The sequence below is a fragment of the Ictalurus furcatus genome, chromosome 9 (assembly GCF_023375685.1).
Source record: "Ictalurus furcatus strain D&B chromosome 9, Billie_1.0, whole genome shotgun sequence".
In the NCBI taxonomy this organism is placed as follows: domain Eukaryota; kingdom Metazoa; phylum Chordata; class Actinopteri; order Siluriformes; family Ictaluridae; genus Ictalurus; species Ictalurus furcatus.
Genome location: NC_071263.1, coordinates 29254788 through 29280285, shown reverse-complemented (window position 1 = coordinate 29280285; position 25498 = coordinate 29254788). Strand labels below are relative to the sequence as shown.

The window sequence follows — 25498 nt, the reverse complement described above, 5'->3', positions numbered from 1 at the left end:
CCTTTCGAATGACTCTTAAACGAGTCGATCGGAAGACTCGATTCGCAACCGCAGACGAATCTAACCCGACAACAAAGCTGTCAAATCTGTATTTTATTTATCTGTATGTAATTTAAACTATATGATTTCCCCACCACTGTACTGCCGGGCACAGCTTAAGCGAATCGAGGAATCGAATCTAGGCTTTTATGAGTCTGCGAACCGATTTGTTTTAAAGATTCGAATCAGTAAAAATAAGTCAGAATGCATTTCTAGGTATGAAATGGGCTCCGCCCCTTAACACTAGCGCGTGAATATGAAGTGTATGTTTATTGAAAGGTCTTGTAATTATAATGCAGTCTGTTAAATTGAAATTAGAAGTAGAGGATCAAAGAAAGTCCATTTAAAAAAAAAAACAAACAAACAAACTTTCGTGTTTACGCTTTAATGAAACTGGTCAAATCTAAAAACCTAAGCTGTCACTTTTTGGGGGAACCATTAAAGGAACAATGAGTGCATATCAATATTTATACATTAAAATGTCCAAAGCCTCTTTAATCGACATGTTGCTGTATTTTCTCTTTGGTTAAGTATTACCCACAATGCCGTTCTGATAGTGGTGCAGTGGGATGTATCTCTCGCGTCTTCTCTTCCTCAAGAGAGTGCAGCGGCATTTTAGTCTGTCCCGATTTCTCACTTTCTTATCTGTACACAGATTGAACTTTCGTGCTAATACTGCCAACACAGTCACACTTGTCATCTCGTACATCACTAACCAGCTGAGGTGAATCTCAACTGCGTTGTATAGTTGCATCGCGTTCTGAGACTTTGGGTCTAGGATTTGTACTGATGTCTCCAATACTTCTGTGAGAAAAGCAACTCTTTTGTTTTTAGAAGCTAACAGTCAAACCTGACCGCTAACTCTTATGTTTGTTAAATTTGTTTCTCTTATATATCTCTATTGTAACTGTACTAGCAATAACAATGTTCTCCTGTGATGTCTGAGCAACACACAATAACAATAATAATAACAATAACAATAATAATAATAATAATAATAATAATACCTTTTATTTGTAACATGCTTTTTTTTAACACTCAAAGAGCAACAAAATTGAATAAACACATAACATACAACAGCAACCACCATGCCAACAAATTTAAAAAGACTAAACACAAAATTACAACAGACAGCAGCAACCACACGCAAAGCTAATATTAATAAAAATTAAAAGACCACCTTAAATAAATGAGACTTAAGTAAGTTCTTAAAACAATCTAAGGTTGGGGCGTTTCTAATAGTAAAGGGAAGAGCGTAAAAGGTAAAAAGGTTCCACTCTTGACAGGAGGGAAGCACAAGGCTGTTGTCAACCATCAACTTGAGATTTAGGTCAACTTTACGGGTAGCAGCCAGTGTACCAGTGAGCGTGAGCTCAGTTTGAGATCAGTTCAGCTTCAGAAAATGATGCTGCACCAGCACAGTTAACGTGCCGTTAATATCAATCCAGTGCTGATGTAGATTTGTGTATCATCAGCATAGCAGTGATAAAGGCCATACTTCCCAATAATCTGCCTGAGGGGAAGCATATAAATGCTGAATAGAGTTAGGCCCAACACTGACCCCTGTGGAACACCCTGATGCATGAACGTGCTGACAAGCACAACTACTAGCTTCTAAACACTTTCAGCACCAACCAACAGATTAGCACCAGAATCATCAAATATATCACAAATATCTCAGTATAAACATATATTTTTATTTTCTCAATAATATGTCAATATAAAAAACACACAGTTTCAGTGTTAGGGTTTTTTTTTCCCCCTATCAGAGAGAATTTCTTTTTAAGAACCTCTTTTCAGACCTTTGAGATGCAGAACAAGTGTTACCATGGATATAAATAAATATATAATTATGCTGCTATTAATGTGATATATATATATATATATATATATATATATATATATATATATATATATATATTTTAAATGTCACAAACTGAAATCTGATGAAAATGAAACTAAAATTTGGTACAAGCATGACTCGGATGAATCTGATATGTCTGATTATTTGAGACCTTTGGCACACTTTCGTTTTCTCCTTTGACTGGGCTGAGCTTCTCTCTCTCACACACACACACACACACGAGGAAGGAAATTAAAAGCATTTTGCAAAACTGCAGGTCTACCAACTACGTGTGAGTTGTCATATAATAATAATAATAATAATAATAATAATAATAATAATAATAATAATGCGGTACTGCAACACTTCCACAAGAGTCATCAGAGTCAGGACTTACATGTGAAAGACCAGTGAAAGCAGCCAAATAAACTATGATGCTAAAAAAAAACCTCAAGAAAAGCAACAAATTATTAGGATATACTGTATTTAGTAAAGTATCTCATTCAAGTGGAATAAAGTACAGATATTTAAAGGTTAAAGTATTTAAAATGATTCATGAATTTATTACTATAACATCGTGTATATACTGTATGTAACATGACAACAACACGAATGCTTCTTCCTCATCACCTGCTTATTAGTTTCAGTAACTGGTGTAGAATTCCCCTGGGTTGTGCGCCCAAAATGACGTGTCGAACGATATTTTTCTTGCTCAGCTGTATGTTCTCAGAATCCTTCAAACTCACGAGATCGAAAGTGACCCGTGTCAGTGATATAATCAGGTCCACGAGTGTCGCTTTCCATTTAGCTGAGAGAGTCTTGAGGATTTCAGACAGAGGCTTAACATCTCCGTTCACGCAAACCAGAGCCACGCCTCCCACAGCGGCACCTGACGACGTCACGTTATAGGGAAAAAAATACAGGTTTCGCACAAGGTCATGTGGTTTTAGAGGAAAATACAAACAAACATGCGGTGTTATTTCGATGAAAGAAATATACCACACCTGCCAGTACTCCACGGGCACCGCCGTAACACACTCCGACACCAGCAGCCGTGAGACCAATTCCTATCCCCAGTGCCATTTCCTGCACTACTGCCATCGTCCTGTCTATAAAACACAAAACTCTATGAAAACGCACACACACAAGCGCAACTCTTCGGATAAAATTCGTCCAATAGCGACACGATAGTGAATTTCACTTATAAATGACGTATAACACTATAATATAAGTCTGACACTGGAGACTCCTTCCACACATGTTAAATAAACCTTCACTGTACACGTTCCGGTGAATGCGCTGTTACTATAGAAACGATAACGTACTGGAACGAGCGCGTTAATATAAACCTGCACTACTCTCAGAGCTGCTGTTTTAGAAAAATAATCAACACCTTCTGACCAATCACGATCCAGAATCCAACAACACCGTGGTGTTTAATCCATAAAATGAACGAGAAGGGAAATGACCGAGAATGAAGAAATATTCACGTGAATATGGTTAACTCGCCTCGATTTCAAAGTAGAGATATAATATTTTTTAATAGGATTTTTTTTTTTTTTTTAATATGTGGCTCAAAAAACACTGAAAGAATAAATGGTTGTGTAGCAGATTTGTTATCTGGAGGCCTGCAGAGGATTAAAAACAGGAGGGTTTTCTGGTGTGACTCAGGTATTCGTTTTACTAAAGAAAATACCAAAATGAGAGAATGACAGAACTAGTCATATCCAACATGTTAAGTTTGTAGGTGCCGTGCTATAAATCATGCTGTAGTAAATGTCGCCGATTAAGCCAAATTTTAAACTGTTGATTACTGAATAGAAATAACAGAACTAATCATTAAATATATTAAAGAATTTAAATGTTGGCCGACGCCGTATCGGCTCTGCCGTGACGGAGACAAGGTGGACGTGTGAAATATATGAAATTTCATTTGACATGTTAACCAAAACATTGGAAATTCAGCATTCAAACATTCTAATTTTAAGTGGACTAAACAATTATTATTATTTATTTTTTTTTTAGCAAATCCCATATAACTCTGAGAAATCTTTAAATAAAGAAATCTGCAGTATAGTGAGATCTTAAAACTCGTTTTTGTACGCCATTCTACAAGAGACTGAAATTTTCAGTATGAATAGAGACAGGTCATACCACAAAAACAGTCCCAAGACCCAAGACTTTTGAACAGGAAGATCGGTGTAAATTGTTATTTTGTTTAAATATCTTATTTTTTTCATTTAGTAACACCCTTCAGACACTAAATAAGATAGCTACATGTCTCCCAGAAGACAAAATACTAACAATTTACACCGATCATCCTGTTAAAAAGTTTACACCCCCCCGTCCCCCGTCCCCCCGGCTCTTAACGTATCGTGTTGCCTTCTCGAGCATCAGTGAACGTTTGCACCTTCTGTAATAGTCGTGTACGAGTCCCTCAGTCGTCCTCAGTCTGAGAAGATGCATCTCGACATCATATAGCCGCTGTTGGAAAGGAGTCAAATATGCAGAAGATGCTGGAAAAGTAAAGAATGTGCAGGACCTGGAGGATTTTTCTGAAGAACAGTGGGCAGTTTAACTGCTCCGGACAAACAAGGGCCTCGTGAAGAACTTTCACAAAACATAAACACATCATGTCGTCGATCGTCCACGTAACGACACATGGGATTAAGAATCGAGCGCGTGTAAACTTTTTGAACGGGGTAATTTTTATAAACTCAGCTATTATCTTGTCTTGTGGACTGTATGTAAACATCTGTTATGTGAAATAGTTTATTCAGGACAGGACTAAATAAAAAATAACATGGGATTTTCATGATCCGCCATAATTTGTGAAGAGTATTAAGACTTTGCAGATTCTGAAAGGAGTATGTAAACTTTTGAGCACAACTGTATATATACTCAAATTAAGTTTGGCTTTAAAAATATACCTGCATCACTTTCAGTTGGTTCTAACAGTACGAGTTTAAACTCATAACACTTGATTTGTTAGGATCGTCTGAGTGACTATAGCTCTGAAAAGAACTGCAGGTGATTGATGTTTTGACCACCTGAGCGGTGATTATCTATAAATGTAAAAAACCTACTGTACAATACACTACACACTTACACTATGCATTATGTACTCTACTGTCTAGTGTATGAATTTTAGAAGGGTAGTATCGTCTCAAACTTATCGTGACGCCATTACAGTCAACAAAAATGAATTTCACCCTATCATTTTAATATAAACAATAAAAAAGTTTTCACACACCCTTTAAAAAAAAAAATTCTGAGCAAATTTGTGCCGGTGCCAGAGCCTGGTAACCCCACCCCACGTAGGCTATGTAAGCAAAGCTGCGACCGTTGAGTGTATGAAGTGTTCAACATTCCACACTTATAAGAGTAAGTGCATCATCCGGATACTTGAAGTGCACTTCTTGTTGGAATTTTCAGTGTGAACACACTACTCATGCTATTTAAACTACAAAATGGCGTAGATTCGTGCATAAGTATGGAACTTGGGACGCAGCTTGAGTAAGCTCGTGTCAGCCTAAACCTGCTTACTCTAGATGAGAGCTAGTTGGTCACTAATGTTTTCCATTTCAATTACATTAACAAGCAGAAGCATGAATGCAGACAAACTGAATAAATCCAATTAATTAGCATTTAATTCTTACTTGTTTTCCTTTTTCTGTTCTTTTTTCTTCCAGATAGATATTAGTGCTTCACGAGTGATGCTTCTTTTTAATTTTCTGTCATTATTTACTTTATTACTCTAACTGAATTCAGTTTTTTTTGCCCCCACACCACAAGGGGGTGTCCTTTGAGTGCCTGATCCATAAACCTTTTTTTGCTAAAAGTGTGTTTTTGATTTAGTTTTTGTTAATATGCATATTATTTCAAAATCATGGGGCCCCCTGGTGGTGCACGCGTGCTCACATGCTCCACAGTGCGCTGCTTAAAAGGGAACTCGTGACAGAACCCCCCCCCAAGGGCACTCCTCCCGGAGTGCCATGAAACATCCATCTCCACTGGCGGCCCCGGCCCCCTGGGCAGAATGTCCCAAGCAGAGCCTGGAGACTACACGGCGTTCTTGGCGAAACAAACAAGGCAGAGCGACGTACATGGCAGAGCAGGGAAGCAGAGCGACGTCCTCAGCTGAACAGGTAGGCAGAGCGACGACCACAGCCGGGCAGACAGGCTGAGCTACGTCCTCGGCGGAGCATGAAGGCAGAGTGATGACCACAGCCGGGCAGACAGGCTGAGCGAAGTCCTCGGCAGAGCATGAGGGCAGAACGATGACCACAGCCGGGCAGGCAGGCTGAGCGACGTCCTCGGCGGAGCATGAAGGCAGAGCGACAAGCACAGCTGGGCAGAAAAGCAGAGCGACGTCCTCGACTAAGCAGGGAAACAGAGCGCTGTACTCAGCAGAGCAGGGAAGCAGGGCGACGTCCTCGTTGGAGCATGGAAGCGGAGTGACGTCCCCAGCTCAACAGGTAGGCAGAGAGACGACCACTGCTGGGCAGGCAGGCTGAGCGACGTCCTCGGCGGAGCATGAAGGCAGAGCAACGACCTCAGCCAGGCAGACAGGCTGAGCGAAGTCCTCGGCGGAGCATGAAAGCGGAGCGACGACCTCAGCTGAACGGGGAGGCTGAGCGACGACCTCAGCTGAACGGGGAGGCTGAGCGACGACCTCAGCTGAACGGGGAGGCTGAGCGATGACCTCAGCTGAACGGGGAGGCTGAGCGACTTTGAGGTAGCTGAACAGTGGGGAATCCTTGAGTCCGGTAGGAGATGGAGCGACGTCTCTCACAGAACGTGGAGGCAGAGTGACATTCTCCACTGAACATGAAGACTGAGCGAGAGCCATAATAGGGGAGAGAGGGTGGGAGTTGGTCTCCGTCCTGACCACAGACTCCCCCTCCTGACGGCGTGGCATGGCGTAGTCCTTTGTGAACATTGCTGGTGGTGACCTGGTGCATGGTCTGTTCCGCCGCGGCAGCCCGAGCATGCGGTCATTCTGAGCGAGCAGTTCATCTGTCCTTCTTCCCTGCTCCAATAGTCCTCTATACCACTCCTCATATGCTGCAAACCAGGCGTCCATCTTGGTGATCTGCTGCTTCTGATAAATGGTCTTTCGTTCTGTCACGTATCAAGGTTGCAGCCCTGGAGTTGAGATCACCTCGTAGATCTCAAGGTGGGGGCTCTGAGGTCACCAGGTGAACCCTGGGCATGGGCAGAACTTGGGCGGCTAAGTCGGTACACTCGGGCGTGAGCAGAACTAGGCTGTGCGTGTCGGCAGACTCGGGCGTGAGCAGAACTTGGCTGTCCGTGTTATCAACTTGGTGGCTCATCCGCTCATAATGCATATGGAATGGAAGATCAGCACTGTTTGCCACATTAACTCCCTTCAACAGCTCATCCAAGTTGTAGCTCTGTCCTGGTTCTCCAAACTCCCCTCAGAAACAAGTCCGAAAACTGCCTACTGTCCTCCAGTACCCGGGGTCTCATGGCTGCTACTCGCTGTGCCCACTTGCGAGCTGGGCCAAAAAAATCAGGACATCATGAACTTAATCCATTGTCTCTCCCTTGGCTTCGGGTCAAACAGGCTTGAGAAGTAACTCTGGCAGTCCATCATAAAATAGTCCGGATAACCAAAGAAGCCATCATACCGATCGGGAAGGTCCATGAAAGTCCATTGCGAGAACTGCATAGAATCCAAGGCGGGGATGATTGGCGTGGACCTCCAGGTTCTGCGTTCTCGTGCTGCATCCATGAATGGCGGAATGTTCTGTCACTTTTCGTGACGCAACGGAGATAAGGTAGGATGCAAGCGCAGGTTGAACAACAGTTTTATTTAAAGAGAAACAGGCAGACAAATCCAAACGTGATCCAAAAACGTAATCCAGTAACATGCAAGGTTCAGGCGATCGGCAAACAGGCATAAACGAGGCAAGGCAGGAGTCAACATCATGGTCTCGGGATACAGGGTCGATATACCAAACATGAAACATAAACAGCAGCGAGGGACTGGGAGCAGAGAAACCAGCATGAACTTAACAAACGAAACTTGACATGGACTAAGACCATGACACCATGACAGTATGACACCATGACAGTATGACAGTATGACAGTATGACAGTATGACAGTATGACAGTATGACAGTATGACAGTGGCTCTCTATCGTAAGGCCTCTAAACTAATCGACTATCTAACTCATTCAACATTCCGCGTTGTGTGCTGGGAGGCGCGCGGTATATATGCGGAGATAATCAGCGTTGTAATGGCTGACGGCTGAGGGCAATTCAGACACAAGTGAAACTACAACCAATGACAGAACGGGGAGGAGACATGACAGAAACATAAACAAATGCACGTCTCGAAATGTCACGATTGTCCACAAGGGAAAAGCAGGTGCTCGCGCACCTGCTCGTGCATGCGCGCTCACATGCTCCACAGCGCGCTGCTTAAAGGGGAAGTCGTGACATTTAGAATATGATATTAACATTTTTCCTTCGCATGTAGATAGTCACCGCCTTGAGGATCTCAGAAATATGTTGGTGTATCGGTTTAAATAATGTGAACTCAAATGCTGTGAACTCAAAAACTGTCCCAATATATCTGACTTTACACTGTCTAATTGTAAACCACATTGTTTTATTTAGTTGTCCTTAAATGCATTAAATGATATTAGTTATTTAATTTAGTTTATTTTAAAGTTTTTTTTTTGTCCTGGTGCAATTTTAGCATCACGAAAGAAAACCGCTATATGATGTCGGAAAAAGTACTGTACAGGTATGTTTAGGTACAAATAATGATAATTCACCCTCAAAGGTGGAAGCACTCTTCTAGAATCCTGAGGAAATTACTGAAAGCAAGTTAGTGGTTTAGCATGAGCCTATGCAACTTGTCTCCCAGGAAACTGAGCATAGTACCCAGGTGTCTGATTTACTCTGAGAGCGGTAGAATGGTTCTCCTGTATAAGTAAGCTCTCTGCAATTTTGCATTTAATGCATCATTATATATTATATAAATATATTATTTGTGAAATTACTGAGTAAACTGAAAACTAGAAACGGTACAATAACACCTTCTTTTCTGATACTGAAAACTTGTGTATCTGCCCCACATTTACATATGCATGAGGTCATTTGCATCGACCAGTTGTGGATATTTTCTCTTCCTTATTTACCTAGAGAAGAACTGGTTGCATTATGTAATGCCACCTGTATGAGCATCCTGGACTCAGTGGCTCAAGAGACATAAGAAAGACATGAGAGACCTAAAGTAAAAATAAATAAAAAAATATGTACACCCTATAATTCAGTATCGTGTAAAAGCACCTTTGGGAACAATACGTTTTCTGTAGGAATTTATCAGTCTCTCAAATCGTTGTTTTTTTTTTTTTTTGGTCCACTCTTCTGTACAACATTGATTTAGATAATTGATGTTTATGGGAATATTTTCAGTTTAGTCACAGCTCTCTTAAGATCCCGCCACAGCATCTCAATGGGGTTGAGGTCTGGACTTTGACTTGGCCATTCCAACACCTTGTTTTTCCATCTTCTTTAGCCATTCAGATGTTGATTTCCTGTTGCATGACCCAATTTCAGCCCAGCTTAAGCTCATGGATGGATGGCCTCACATTTGTCTCAATAATATTCTGATATAAAGAGGAGGAGTTCATTGTTGTCTCAATGGCTGCAAGTTTCCCCAGGTCCTGTGGCTGTAACACAAGCCCAAATCATCAGCCCTACACCACCATGCTTGACATATAGTATGTATGAGGTGTTTGTAGTGATAGACCATGTTTGCTTTTCACCAAACATCCCCACCTTGGCCTCATCAATCCAAAGGATATTGTTCCAGAACTTTTGTGGTTTGTTCAGAAGAGAACTAAAGTAAAAAAGAAAAAGAAAAAAAAAAAAAGTACAACCTTGTAAATATTTTCTTGCTTTCTTTAGTTAGTACTTCTCACCTTGTAAATACACACCTCCTAAATTTCCTGTCCTACTGTCCTGGACAAACTTGTGTTAAACATAAAACAAACACAAGAAAAACACAAAGGACGCACGCCTCTCCTTCTCTCTGGCACATCCAGCCAGTCCTTTATCTCTCTCTCCCACTGATTAGTCAAATCAGTGCTGGGTGTGAAACAGCCTGGCTTCTCCGTCCTCCTCGTCACATTGAACTACAGTATACTGATACTCTCTGTCAGGTCTTCCCAAAATCTCAGCACATTTAAGGTCCATTTAAAAATGAATCCTTTCTCTTGGGCCTATGCTTAGCTGTAAGATGTGTGGTGTATGCTGATACAGTGCTGTGGTTTTTCTGTATTTTTTCATGTATTAATTTTTTTTTAACTTTATGCAATGTTGTATCTTATCTGTCTTTTAATTTTATTCTTGTATATTTTTTATGCTAGATTATAAATTTTATTTGATTAACTTGGATGAATTTATTTCATCAGGGTTATTTAAACCCTTCCATCTCACCTTATTTCTTCTTCTTCTTCTACTTCTTCTTCATGTTTTTTTTTTCCCTTTAAATAACTGAATATTTTTTTTTTCATTTCATAATAAAAGGGAAAAATGGAATGAAGTGTTTTTTAGGGTAAAGAAATCCAAATCATGTGCGTTCTACCCTTACATATTTTTGCATTTTGTTGAACTTGCATTGTCCTCTCCCTCAGTTTGGGAATTTGGTTTTGCATATTCATTTGTGTGCTGCTGTCACTGATAATTTAATTCCTGTAGAATTGTCAGAGCTGAGCTCAAACACACCACGGTGAGGGAAGATGGCTGTTCTGTCCTTCCTCCTGCTGCTGGCACTAACAGATGCAGCCAAAGGTCTGTTCTGGAGAAAATATGTTCACTGCAATATACCTTTGTCCTGGACTGATGCTCAGACGCACTGCAGAGATAATTATGTAGATCTGGCAGTTATTGAGACACAATGGGAATTCTACAGTTTCGTAAATCAAACGAGTAGTCAGAAATCTGACCAGTGCTGGATCGGCCTTAGAAAAAATAGAAGTGAGCCAGCTTTTACACAGTGGTCTAATGGAAAAGTACTGAACTTCAAAAAGTGGAAAAATGGGCAACCTGACCGTCCTGACACAGAAGACTGTGTGTTTACTGACAATAATGAGTGGCACGATGAAGTTTGTACACGAACTAAGAACTTTTTCTGCTACACTTGGGCACCTCAGATGATCGTGGTGCAGGAGATGAAGAACTGGCACGAGGCTCTGGTGCACTGCAGAACGCACTACACTGACCTGGTAAGTCTCACCACGGACACTGATCACGTTCTGGCCAAGAACAGCAGTATGGAAATTCTTACTCCCACTTTCTGGACCGGTCTACGCTTCATGGATGGCTCATGGTTCTGGGTGAACCGGGATTATATGTCGAGCCCGACTTCAATGCCTTCATGCCCCGCCTGGCCTTACCGGTGTGGAGCGAGAAACATTAGAGATGGTGTCTGGGAGAACAGAGACTGCGAGGAGAAAATGAACTTCATTTGCTACCACTACATTTGGTAAGTGTCTCGACTCGACATCTAATATCTGCTCAATAATGTTCTTTAACTAAGTACATCAAAATCAAATGGAAAACCAATAAAAATGTATCTCCATAGAATTCATTTATAAGATGAAGAGGTTCACTGCAATGAAGACCGGCACGAGACGACGAAGAGATGAAGGACAGAGATTCTGAGCGGATTAATATCAATGAAACAGCATTTAATATTCTATTCTGAATTATTTCACTAGAATTGTTACTCCAGTACTCAATATTTACTCCAATACTATCTTTAACTGCTAAATTATGTTACAGTAAATAGTTTTCTTTAGTAGATGTGTTTTTATTTTATTTTAATCCACTGTAAGGCATACTGTAACCTTTGCCCATAGGTATGATATACTACATGCTATAAGATATGATGTGTTATAAGCTTTTCCGAGTTCATGAAAGGATATTTGTATTTTATCCTCCACTGTAATGATAATAAACATTAAATAAAATGGTGAAGTTTAAAGTTTTGTCATGAAATTGAATTAAATTCTTACTTGCATGTTGTAAAATTAAGACATATTGCACAACTGCTCTCTTGACTGATGCCAGAGTATTAAGATTACTGCAAAACTCCAGATTATATTTTGGAATACACACACACACACACACACACACACACACACACACACACACACACACACACACACACACACTTAGTTGCAAACAAATTATTCAACCCTCATTGCAAACCAGGTTTACTGTCAAAATTTACAGACTTTCAGGTGTTTGTGTTGAACAAATCAAACAAAAGCGATTGAAATAGTTCAACACGGATGCTTCAAGTGGTTTCCCCAAATTCAACTGAAAATGCAACTTATAATGACTTCTTTTTGATACTTATTTCTCTCGTTGTCTTGTTTCAGAAGTTCTTTGGCCATGCACCTGAAAGACAAAAATATAAAATATAACAAGAATGGGGTACTATGGCCCATTTTCCAAGAGGGATCTTACTTCCTGTAATAATGGTGGGCTCTTCTCTGTGCTGACTACCGTGATGAGCAAACCTCCAAACGGGGGGGGGGGGGGGGGGCGCTTTATGATCATTCTCTTATCAGGCTGTTACTGTGGCCGCCCGGTCCCCCTGGCTCTTCCCCTGGCTCTCCACACTTGCCTTCTGTGCCTACCTCACACTTCTGTGCCTAAACTCAGCATGACGGTGAAGGAACTGGATTAAGGCCACTGTTTGCTGTTTTGCTTCTCGAAACCTGTCGGCGATGGCATGAACCGCACCGCTGAACAGGCCGGAAAGTTCAACAGGAGCATCCAGCAAGGAGACCTTATCATTGTCCCCCATCCCTGAGAGGTTGAGCCATAGGTGCCTCTTCGCCACAACCAGTCTACCCATTGAACGACCAATGTGACGGGCCATTTGCTCGGTCGCCCGGAGAGACAAATCCTCTGCTACTGCCTCAGGCGCAATTACCTCCCCATGCAGAGCATTAGAGCACATCATAGTACTCAGTTGGTCCTCCTTAAAGTAACCAATGATGATTATTTAAATGGTGAAAAATAGATCAAGATGGACGTAAAATCAATATCTGTTCAACTTAAATTAAATAGCGTATTTAACACTGAATCAAAATACAATTTATGTACAGATTATGATAAACTGGATAACAAAGTGATTTAAAACAATTAGATGGATTGACATTAAATCTAAGCCCCACCAGTTGGGAAATGAAACTGACCCAAAATCAACATTGATTCACTGTTTGTCTTTTCAACACAGAAAAATAATGAATTATTCACATTGATTCAATATTATTTAGCACTGAATATTCAACCTCAACCAAAATGATGATTCTGATGGAATTTCAACATTGAATCAATGTCATCTTGCTATCTGGGTATGGTTTTCCTCATATGTAAAAGACCTTACCATTTCAATCAGGATAGGAAATTCTTCCTCCTCCACAGCATCCATCACCTGTGGGGTACCACAAGGCTCTATCCTAGGGCTGATCTTAATCTTTTTATATTTGCTTCCATTAGGACACATCCCTCAGAAGCATAATATCTCCTATCATTTCTACGCTGATGATACACAGTTGTACCTCCCTCTCAACCTTGGTAATAATGGCTCTGTAATGTCTCACTGTGATTGTCCGAGGGACATTAAACGTTGGATGGTAGTGAATTGTGTTTGGACACTCTAGTTTCTTTAAAGTTCCTTGGACAAAAGGACACTGGCAAGAATTCTGTGGTTTATGAATATATATTATGCAATATGGATATTTACAGTCACTAGAAAACATCAGGTCAGCCAACGCCAAAACAACAAACAAAAACCTGACATTACCTGTATAGACAGCATGCCTTACCTACCAATTAACATAAAGACAAAGTAAAGACAAGCACTTCCCTTACTCACTGACTAAACAAACACAAACAAAAACCCCACATGCAAAACAGCCAAGCCCTACACCCGGTGACTTCATCTCTGACATCTTACGATGCTTAAAATTCTACATGCAAATTAAGTCATTTGTCCGTACAAGCTTTTTCTGACTTAGAACCAATCACAAGTTGGAGATTGTCTACCATACCTTCATTTCATTTTGTCTTGACTACTGTAATTGTCTTTACTGAGGGCTTAGTCAGTCTTTTCTCTTGAGCCTCCAACTGGGTCAAAACTCTGCTGCTTGCCCCTTGACTGGTACCAGAAAGAGAGACAGTATAACTCCTGTTTTGATTTCATGGTTTAACTTTTTGCTTTTAAGGCATTGCATGGATTATAACTGCTTTACATCTCAGAATGAATCTGCCTGCTACTTCGTCAAGGTTTCGTAGAGGAGTTAGTGAAGCTCTTCTGAATGTCCCACAGTCCCAGTTAAAGTCAGAGAGTGACTGTGCATTTTCAGTTACAGCCCCAAAACTGTGGAATAATTAACTGTAACAAACTTCACAGACGTGCAAGGAGGAGATGGGAACCAGCTGGACATAAACATAATGTTTAATAATAAATATAACTTAAACACAACACAGATATAACAGAAACATAAAGCGCGTATATGTCTCCCTCTATCTGGCACTTCCAGCCACTCCTTTATCCCTCTCTCCCACTGAATAGTCAAATCAGTGCCAGGTGTGAATCCTCACAGCCTGGCTTCTCCCTCCTCCTCGTCACATTGACCTACAGTATACTGATACTTTCAAACCGGTTTGGAAGCAGGCGAAATCCTGGCCAGCAGGAGCCATCTCTCCTCTTCATGACTGTTTTGAGCAACTCCACCAACTTGTAGGAATACACGGCATCGGCGACCAGATACATCAGCAAGTGCACTGATGAAGTCACTGTCTCCAAGACCATCACCACACGCTCTAATCAGAAGCCGTGGATGACCCGAGACTCCGACTTCAGGCAGGTGACAAGGTGGCTCTAAGAACAGCAAGAGCCAAACTGTCACATGCCATCAGAGAGGCAAAGCGCACACACGCCCAGAAAATCCACAGTCACTTCACGGACAGTGGCGACACGGGGAGCATGTGGCAGGGCACTCAGGCCATTAGCAACTACAGGACATCATCCTGACAGAGATGCCTCCCTTAAAGATGTGCTGAATAACTTCTATGCTCAGTTTAAGGCACTGAATGACGTGGCAGCGAGGAAGACCACCCCACCTTCCAACAACCAGGTGCTGTGTCTAACCATGGCTGATGTGAGGAAAACCCTACGCAGAGTCAAACCATGGAAGGCTGCTGGACCAGACAACACTCCTGGCAGAGTACTCAGAGGATGTGCAGGCCAGCTGGCTGATGTTCTCACTGACATCTTCAACATCTCCCTGAGCAGCGCCGTTGTTACAACGTGCTTCAAGGCCACCACCATTGCCGCTGTGCCGAAGAAATCTTCAGTGTCCTGCCTCAGTGTCTACCGTCCCGTTGCACTCATATCCATCATCATTAAGTGCTTTTGAGAGGCTCGTCATCAGACACATCAAGACCCTGGACCCACTGCAGTTCATGTATCGCCCCTACCCTACATCTGGCCCTTACCCCCCTGGACACACACACACACAGACAGACAGACAGAGACACAGACAGACAGACACACACACACTCTGAACTGCTGCTACTGCAATAACTGCTATGTCCATATTTGGTATAAGATAATCTGCTGAATAATAAGTCATAGCATGTTCTGCTTACATTTACACCATATTAAAATTATATTGTTACTCTGTCTTTTTGCACTGCCTGTTATACACTTCCACACTAAAACTGTACTGGTCGATGCTACACTGTCACTTTCTGTGCCTACTGTCCTGTTTTAATAGTACTGTTCTGTCTTGTGTTGTTAGCACACATTTGCATGTGCACTTTATGTAAAAATGTGTAGATCTTATTTAGTTCCGTGTCTCATGTGGTTAGTGTGTTGTGTGTAGCACCATGGTCCTGGAGGAACGTTGTTTCGTTTCACTGTGTACTGTACCAGCTGTACAGTATATGGGCGGGTGTGGATCAGGTGGTAGAGCGAGTTGTCCACTAATCATAGGGTTGGTGGTTCGATTCCCGGCCCATGTGACTCCCCGAAGTGTCCTGGGCAAGACACTGAACCCCAAGTTGCTCCTGATGGCAAGCTAGTGCCTTGCATGGGAGCTCTGCTATCGTTGGTGTGTGTGTGTGTGTGTGTGGGTGAATGAGAAGCAGTGTAAAGTGCTTTTTAAAACTGCTAAGGTTAAAAAAGTGCTGTATAAGTGCAGATCACTTACCATGTGTACATGGTTGAAATGACAATAAAGCCACTTGACTTGATAAAGTTATGATTTGTTTACAATTTTACTGCATACGCCCATGCAAATAAAGGATTTATTTATTCCTTAAATAAGCAAGTGCTTAAGAGCCTATGAATGGATCATTGCAGTGATTAATGTGTTTCAGCTGGTAATAATTCTTCTAACCCTAACTGATGCAGCTTCTCATTTCTTAAGCAGCCATGTCGGAAGACGTATTCCATGGTCATGGAAAGATGATGGTTATAAAAGTGTTTCAGACGGGGCAAATTATTGGCCTGCATCAAACAAAGTAAGCAAAGTGAACAGCTAAGGAGATTGCTGAAATCCCTGGAACTGGGATAAATGCGACGGGAACTTACAGGATTGGGGCTAAACAGCTGTGTGGCCTAATCAGTGTGAGGCTCATCAGAAAAAAAATATTTCAGTTTGCTAGGAAGCATAAAGATTGGACTGTGGAGCAATGGAAAAAGGTCCTGTGGTCCGATGAGTCCAGATTTACCCTATTCTAAAGTGATGGGTGTGTCAGGGTAAGAAGGGAAGAACATAAAGTGATACACGCTTCATTCATAATGCCTACTGTACAAGCCTGTGGAGGCAGTGTTATGATCTGAGGTTGCTTCAACTGGTCAGGTCTAAGCTCAGCAACATTAAGCAGCAATAAAATGGAGTCAACTGAGTGAGTACCTGAATGACCAGGTTTTATATATTATAAACATAAAAACCGGTCAAAGATTAGAAACACTCATTCTTTATTTTAATTTTATATTTTAGCATCTTCGAAGTATACGCCCTTTTTGCCTAGAATTCTCGACATTTTCTCAACCGATTTCTTGAGGATTTCCCTGAGATGCTTTTTAAACACTATTAAAGGAGTTCACACCTACGCTGGACTCTTATCGGCTGCGTTTCGGAATATTTCGCTCCGAGACGTCCATTTAAACAAAGTTTTTTTTTTGTAAATAAAATGTTAGTTTTCTAATGAAAGAAATGAATACGTCGGCACGATTATATTTTTGTCTACGACACCGATTTCACACGTTTAATCCCACACCTTCAGATCAAAAGGTTTTTAACGTCATGAGAAACATTTCAGTCGAGTGTCCACAAGCTTTTGACCAGTAGTGTATATATATATACACACACACACACACACACACACACACACACACACATATACAATTTCATAATAAAAGGGGAAAGGGACTTCAGCAGGAAACGTACTGAAGTGTTTTTTAGGGTAAAGAAATCCAAATCACGTGCATTCTGCACTTACATAAAATTTGCATTGTCCTCTCCCTCAGTTTGGTAATTTGGTTTTGTGTTTTCATTTGTGTGCTGCTGTCACTGGTAATTTAATTCCTGTAGAATCATCAGAGCTGAGCTCAAACACACCATGGTGAGGGAAGATGGCTGTTCTCTCCATCTGCCTCCTGCTGGCTCTAACAGATGCAGCCACAGGTCTGTTCTGGAGAAAATACGTTCACTTCAATACACCTTTGTCCTGGACTGATGCTCAGACACACTGTAGAGATAATTATGTAGATCTGTCAATTACTGACACAGAATGGGAATTCTACAGTTTCACAAATCAAACCAGTAGTCAGAAATCTGATCATTGCTGGATCGGCCTTAGAAAAAATAAAAGTGAGACAGAGTCTACACAGTGGTCTGATGGAAGAGTACTGTGTGTTTACTAGCAATTATGAGTGGCAAGATGAAGTTTGTACACAAACTAAGAACTTTTTCTGCTACACTTGGGCACCTCAGATGATCGTGGTGCAGGAGATGAAGAACTGGCACGAGGCTCTGGTGCACTGCAGAACGCACTACACTGACTTGGTAAGTCTCACCACAGAGACTGATCACTTTCTGGCCAAGAACAGGAGTATGGAAATTCTTACTCCCACTTTCTGGACCGGTCTACGCTTCATGGATGGCTCATGGTTCTGGGTGAACCAGGATGATATGCCGAGCCCGACTTCAATGCCTTCATGCCCCGCCTGGCCTTACCGGTGTAGAGCGAGAAACATTAGAGATGGTGTCTGGGAGAACAGAGACTGCGAGGAGAAAATGAACTTCATTTGCTACCACTACATTTGGTAAGTGTCTCGACTCGACATCTAATATCTGCTCAATAATGTTCTTTAACTAAGTACATCAAAATCAAATGGAAAACCAATAAAAATGTATCTCCATAGAATTCATTTATAAGATGAAGAGGTTCACTGCAATGAAGACCGGCACGAGACGACGAAGAGACGAAGGACAGAGATTCTGAGCGGATTAATATCAATGAAACAGCATATAATATTCTAATCTGAATTATTTCTCTAGAATTGTTACTCCAGTACTCAATATTTACTCCAATACTATCTTTAACTGCTAAATTATGTTACAGTAAATAGTTTTCTTTAGTAGATGTGTTTTTATTTTATTTTAATCCACTGTAAGGCATACTGTAACCTTTGCCCATAGGTATGATATACTACATGCTATAAGATATGATATGTTATAAGCTTTTTCCGAGTTCATGAAAGGTTATTTGTATTTTATCCTCCACTGTAATGATAATAAACATTAAATACATTTTTTTTGTCATGTTCACAAATGCAGTGTACAATATGCAATGAAACTCTTACTTGCATGTTCTCCTGCAACATCACAACAAAAGATACAAATATACATTATCAACATTATTGCAAAGTTAAGACAAATTGTACAGTTGTATACTTGAGTGTATATCTGAGACCCCAGCCAGACATCTAGGATGAAAATATATGTTCTAAGAGGACAGTGAGCTAAAGCACAGTACAAAAACTACAAAGGAATGACTTGAAATGAAAAGATTTGAGAGGTTTGTGATTTGAAAAAAGCTGGTTCAAAGTGAAAATCCATGGCATGACCTGAAAATTGCTGTCCACCAACATTCTCTATCTAACTTGGCAGTGTTGGAGAAAATTTGCATCGCAGAATGGAAGAAAACACCAAAATCAAAGTGCATCCGCTGAGATACATCTGAAACAATCTATAATTGCTGCACACAACGGGGTGAATACTTACCAAATAAGTGGTTTTTAATCTTTCTTTTATTTTCAAATAATTCTGAGGACATCTAAACAATGTATTAAATTTTACTTCTGTAAAGAGTCACTTGAAAAGGAGCAGAAAAATCCCATTCTGATATACTTAAATTTGAAGATGAATACTTTCTGGAGGCACTGTATGTACAGTATGCATCACATTCAGATGTTTTTATTATATTTTTGTAAGAGGCCGCACTACACTACTGGCAGCCAGCAGAGGGCGGTAACAGTGCACAGTGAGAGCGGCCGTTTGGGAGAATTTAGTTACCCAGAATCCTTCAGGCCGATTAACCTGGATTGCCTGCACCTGCCATGCAGGATCTTCAAGGCCAGTTTATGACGCAGTTCTTTGTAGAAAGGTGACCTGTACGGTATGTCAGGGCTTTGTTCTGAGAGTGACCTAAAGGACAAACCATTAGCATCACATAAATATTCATAAATAAAAACTCTGCTCAAGTTTGACATTTTTTCCTACTTTCTTTTGCATGTTCATGGAATTAAATAAAATATCAGCTTCCATGAGTGTACCTTCTGTCATTATTTTCACATTTGAATGACCATGTAATATGTAGCAATGTGATAACATGAAATTAAAAATGACCTTAATCATGGGCGCTGTTTCAACTCAGGACAGCTGGCATTTGCTGCAAGCAACTGTTTGACTCAGAGCACAACAGCTCTTCACCTTCACGTGTTCTCTGAAAGTAGGGTAATGGTTGAGAGGCAGGAATTTGGCAAATGGTTGGTGCAAACCTTTTATAATCGACCAATCGGTGTGCGGGAAGGTGGGAATTACAGAGAGGAGTTAAAGCAAAGCAAACATGCAGTATTAGACCATAAGCACATCATAATGAAACTAAAGCTGAATCCTGGACATTTTCTTAAATTTAGACATACTAACCAGACGCTGTTCTAAGGTCCGAAAAAGATGACATGTCTGGGAAAAAGAGGATGTATAGTTACCCTAACAAAAGCGTTTCAGAGAATAATTTGTGTTCATTTCTAGCAAAATTTATTTTTGGAGGTTGCTTACGTGAGCCATGACTGAACTATAATCAAGCAACGGTCTATATTGTGTTATGTCAAAAGATTCATTTCTTTGGTTTTAAATGAAAAAAAAAAAATTGTAATCCTTATAGGTATTCCCATTTCTTGGGTGAAGTGGGGGAGCATGAAGGAAAGCGAGCCAGCTTTGCCATTTTTTGAACTGGGTTGGAAGGAGATGCTGAAGTTAAACCTGGTGAAGAACAAAGCCCATCTTGTTTGGCAGGAGTTGAGATGTTTGACCATTTTGGACATATGGTCTGTGAAGTCCATGTTTGTAGTTCATGGGATATGGAGTTTGATGCTGATTCTAGCATAGACATGACAGGTGGAGAAAGATCTGCGTGGTTTATATCGGTTTCATTTTTTTGAACATCACAAACCTCTGTAATTTTAACATGGGTGTGTAAACTTTTTATATCCATTGTAAAGAACCATTTCAAAGAAGCAAAATTTTATTATTATTATTTTTTTTTAGAAATTTATATGGCATTAAAATACGTGTGCTTTGACCACACAAATGCAGTACTTGTACAGGTTGCCTTGGTAACCAAAGATTTTGCTGACTTGACAAAAAACCCCAGTTTGGATTGGAGAAAAGAGAGTCCATGTGACTTTATGAAACTAGTCATTTAATGTTTATCAGCATCACTGAAACACTACACACAGGTACTTCGCATGCATATGATAACTTTCTTTTCTTTTCTCCAATCACACTAGATTATTTTCTTATCATCAAAAGCCATGGATGTTTCACCATGGAATTGTTACTGCATGGACTTTTATGCATTGACCCATGCCCTTCGTACATGAATTGATATGCTGATCAGTCTGTTTACCATTATACACCAAGAAGCACATAGTGTAATACCTAGAACTCAACTTACGAGTACACTGAAAATGAATGTACTGTGTAGACACAAATAAGGGACAGAATTTAGATTAAATGGAGTGAAAACAACTGCATTTTTATTTCTAAACCTGCCAAAATATTCAAATTTGATAAAAGATCTAATATTTTTTGCTCCTCATTTCTCTTAATGAGTTAAACATTAACCCCTTACCTTTTTACTCACAACACTTTATCTAATCACACTGGCCAGTCAATTAAGGACAAACAAAACCGAAAATGAAAGTACAAGTTGGATACAACTACTCTGAAACCGGATTATTTAGAACAAAGAACAAAGGTTAAGTACACTTAATATTTTAAACTTTTCAACGTAAACACCTCAACATGAAGTGGGACGCCATAATAATAATTATTATTTTTTACTTAAATGAGAAAGCCACGTTACTTATCATACTTGTAATCCATGTTTTGGAACACTCTGTGTGCATGTATAACACAATAGTGCAATTTTATCTGCAAAATAAATCATATTAACCTGTACAATGAATATTTGGTGAATCTTCCCCAGAACACTTAATAATACTTATTTCTGAGTACTACACTATAGTGTAAGGTAAACCTGCTCCTGTATTATACTGCGTTTAAGCTCAACACTCTTTTAACACTTTATATAATCACCATATCCAACTGAATAAGAATATAACATACAACAATAAACTGACAGACCAAGTTGGATACAAACACGTTCACTTTGTATATTTCCAAAAATGTCCAAATTTGTATTTGAATAGTGTTTTTTCAGCTCAAGAGGCAATGAAGTTTATAATAATTATCATAATTACAAATGACATAATTGATAACGCTGTTGTCAATGTCGTCTCATTCAAAACTGAGAATTGCACCTGCAAACATCTCATCACCTACTGGTGTAATATTGAACTCATAATAAGCTGCAAAGTAACACTGTACATACGTGCATAAAATGTATTTTTCTAAACACAGACAGACTGTATAGGAGTATTATAAATAACACATAGGAGGAATGATTATTAGCTATTTGTACATTACATAAGCTTTCTAACTGAAACAGTGTGCTTATTTAAAATGTTAGCTGTAGGTCTGAATATGCTGCACTTTAATCTGTCATGTACGAGCAACCTATAATTGTCACGAGTCATGACGTAACGGAGATAGGGACGTATGCAAGTGCAGGTTGACAGTTTTATTAAAGAGAGACACAGGTAGATAAATCCAAATCGTAATCCATAAACGTAATCCAAAACAAGCAAAAGGTCAGGCGATCGGCAAACAGGCATACACGGGGCAAAGCAGGAATCAAGTAAGTAAGTAAAATTTAGTTGTATAGCACGTTTCACACAGCAACGCTGACTAAAGTGCTGCACAGAGTACAGAAAGTAAAATAGAAACAGAATTAGACCAAATAAAAGCAGACAATAGAAAAAAAATCAATAAAAAAAATTTGTTTAAACAATTAAAAATGTGATCAAAAAGTCTGGCAGAAGAGATAAGTTTTAAGCCTATTTTTAAAAGTGGTAATAGAAGGTGCAAGGCGGATGTCCAGTGGCAGTTGATTCCATAGATGGGTGGCAGCAACAGCAAAAGCTCTATCCCCCTTTGTTTTTAACCGGGAACGAGGGACATGCAAAAGAAACCTATCAGAAGATCTTAGACATCTGTTTGATGAATGTGGTTTAAGAAGATCCTCGAGATAGGAAGGAGCTTGATTATTAAGAGTTTTAAAAACAAACATCAGAATCTTAAACTGAATCCTAAAACGGACTGGGAGCCAGTGAAGCGATGATAAAATTGGGGTGACACAATCAAACTTCTTAGCCCTGGTCAACAGCCTTGCAGCTGCATTCTGAACCATCTGAAGACGAGCCAGAGATGACTGAGGAAGACCCGAGTATAATGAATTACAGTAATCTAAGTGAGAAGTAATAAAAGCATGAATAACCTTCTCCAAATCCTGGAAAGACAAAAATGTTTTGAGTTTCGAAATAATCCGTAGTTGATAAAAACTATTCTTAACGACCGAATTTATCTGCTTGGTTAAGCATAATTCTGAGTCCAGAATGGAGCCAAGGTTCCGAACCTGGGAAGAAATTGAGGGAAAGTGATTATGGAGCTCGTTAATGAGACCATCTCTCAGTCTCGGGGGGGCAAAAAACAATTATTTCAGTTTTGTCTTCATTAAGTTGGAGGAAATTATTTGTCAACCATTTTTTAATCAAGGTCGCGGTCACGGGATACAGGGCCGATATACCAAACATGAAACAAACAATCGCGAGAGACTGGGAGCGGAGAAACCAGCGTAAACTGACTATGACTATGGTAAGGAATCTAAACTAAGTATCTAATCTATTTTATCGATCTAATCTATCTAATATTCCGCGCTGTGTGCTGGGAGGCGCGCGGTATATATACACAAACATAATCAGCTTCATAATGGCTGACGGCTGAGAGCAATTCAGACACACGTGAAACAATAGCCAATGATGGAACAGGGAGGAGACATAACAAAACATAAATGCACGTGTCCAAATGTCACGGATGTCAACAACGAAAAAGCAGGTGCTCGCGCACCATGCTCGGCAGCGTGCATTCACATGCTCTGCAGCACACTGCTTAAAGGGGAAATCGTGACAATAATATACTGTATGTACATCTGCCTGCTGACCAGACCACGATTATTTTCCTATAACACACCCTGAAGTGTTTTCACCACAGCAATCTGCCAACAATTAAAATGTTGTGCAACACAGCTATACAGAACACAGACTATATTTTAAGTTTAAAAACTCAAGAAAAGTAAAAATAGTAAAGGTATACAAGCTTTCTGTTCCTTTCTCAGTACATAGTGAGCTTCTTATCTAGGGTAATCGCACACACACACACACACACACACACACACACACTACAGAGATCAAGTTTGAAGTTGTATTTGTAGGTCAGAGTTACCATGGCCTAAATACAATGTAACTTGTTTTCAATATCATTGTAATGTGATCTACAATTTGGTTCATTAGCGATACACATTCCAAAACCTTCCCCAGTAAGGCATTTAGATCTGTCCATTCCCACCCCTGAAGCAGCGCCTTGACACCGGTGTAGAGTTTCTCGCTCATATCCTTTGGAAGATTACTGAGAACGTTGTCTATAGACTCTGAATTCCACCAAGTCGCAGCTGCACCTCCCACAGCAGCACCTGACAACATTATAAGAATTTGGAGAAAGTTTTTTTGTATGCAAATACAAAAAGCACACATTCACAGTTCTGTTTTCCTGAAATATAGCATACCTGCCACATATCCAACTCGGCCAAAAACCATTCCGAAGCCAAAAGAGGCCGCTGCAGCCCCTGCACCCACCGTCAGACCTTTCTTAATTATACACAAATTTAGATGTTTTGCCACTTTTTCAATCAGTTTCCTGATATCATTCCTCCAATCTGTTAGCATTGTCCTGCCTCAAAAAAGAATAATATGAAATTAGTAATACATTTATAAAATTATTAATAATAACAAATATTACCTAAACCATTTAAACATAAACACTGAATCATGACTTATTAACAAGCTACCTTACTTATCATACTTTAATCATGGACAATACCAGAATGTAGTTTAGGGTTTGGAACAGACTGTGTGCATATACAGTAACACAATAGTACAATTTTATCTGCAAAATAAAGTATTATTCACTTGTACAACTAATATTCAGTAAAGCTTCCCCATGACACTTAATAATAACCACTTCTGAGTAACATACTACAATGTCCTTACCTTGTATTGTCTTACAGAAGGTGCAAGTGAAGAAGTGATACCGGTTCCTTATACTGCGTTTAAGCTCAACCGTCTTAACTTTTTCAATGGCAACACAATATATATATATTACCCCTATGCTAAATAAAGACACACAAAAATAGACCGAAAGATACAAACACTTTCACTTTCGTTTTCGAGAAATGAAGTTTATTTATATTAGCTTTTGAGATGAGTCACAAGTGATTCAGTGTTGCTTCAAAGTTTTTCACAAACCAGTGAGGTGATCAAAGGACTATGAGGGATTCAGTGAAGTGTGTTCTAACAGTAAATAAAATACGTCAGTAAATAAAGGTATTGATATGTAGTGTTTAGTGTATTAGTGTATTATTAGTACTTTTTATTATTGGATTATTCATTACATTCTACAGTATGTATTTCTAGGTTTTTAAACTTCAATGAATTATGTGAGTGCTTTTTGTACACCTATGTACAGAACATTGGTGTCTTCCATCATTGTGAATTCTATCATTCATAACCGAATTTCCAA

The 25498-nt window shown here is 39.9% G+C and overlaps 1 protein-coding gene across 1 annotated transcript; it reads left to right on the top strand.

The window, feature by feature from the left end:
* The first annotated feature begins 10090 nt into the window (after positions 1 to 10090).
* On the top strand, positions 10091 to 12022 carry LOC128613236 (putative C-type lectin domain family 20 member A). Its single transcript, XM_053633908.1, has 2 exons — positions 10091 to 11409; positions 11509 to 12022. Coding segments are annotated over exons 1-2 (747 nt in total). The 5' UTR covers positions 10091 to 10663; the 3' UTR covers positions 11510 to 12022.
* The last annotated feature ends 13476 nt before the right edge of the window (positions 12023 to 25498 follow it).

Bases quoted from the DNA above. Each gene is read 5' to 3' on its own strand.
- LOC128613236 (XM_053633908.1), top strand. From the start codon at position 10,664: ATGGCTGTTCTGTCCTTCCTCCTGCTGCTGGCACTAACAGATGCAGCC.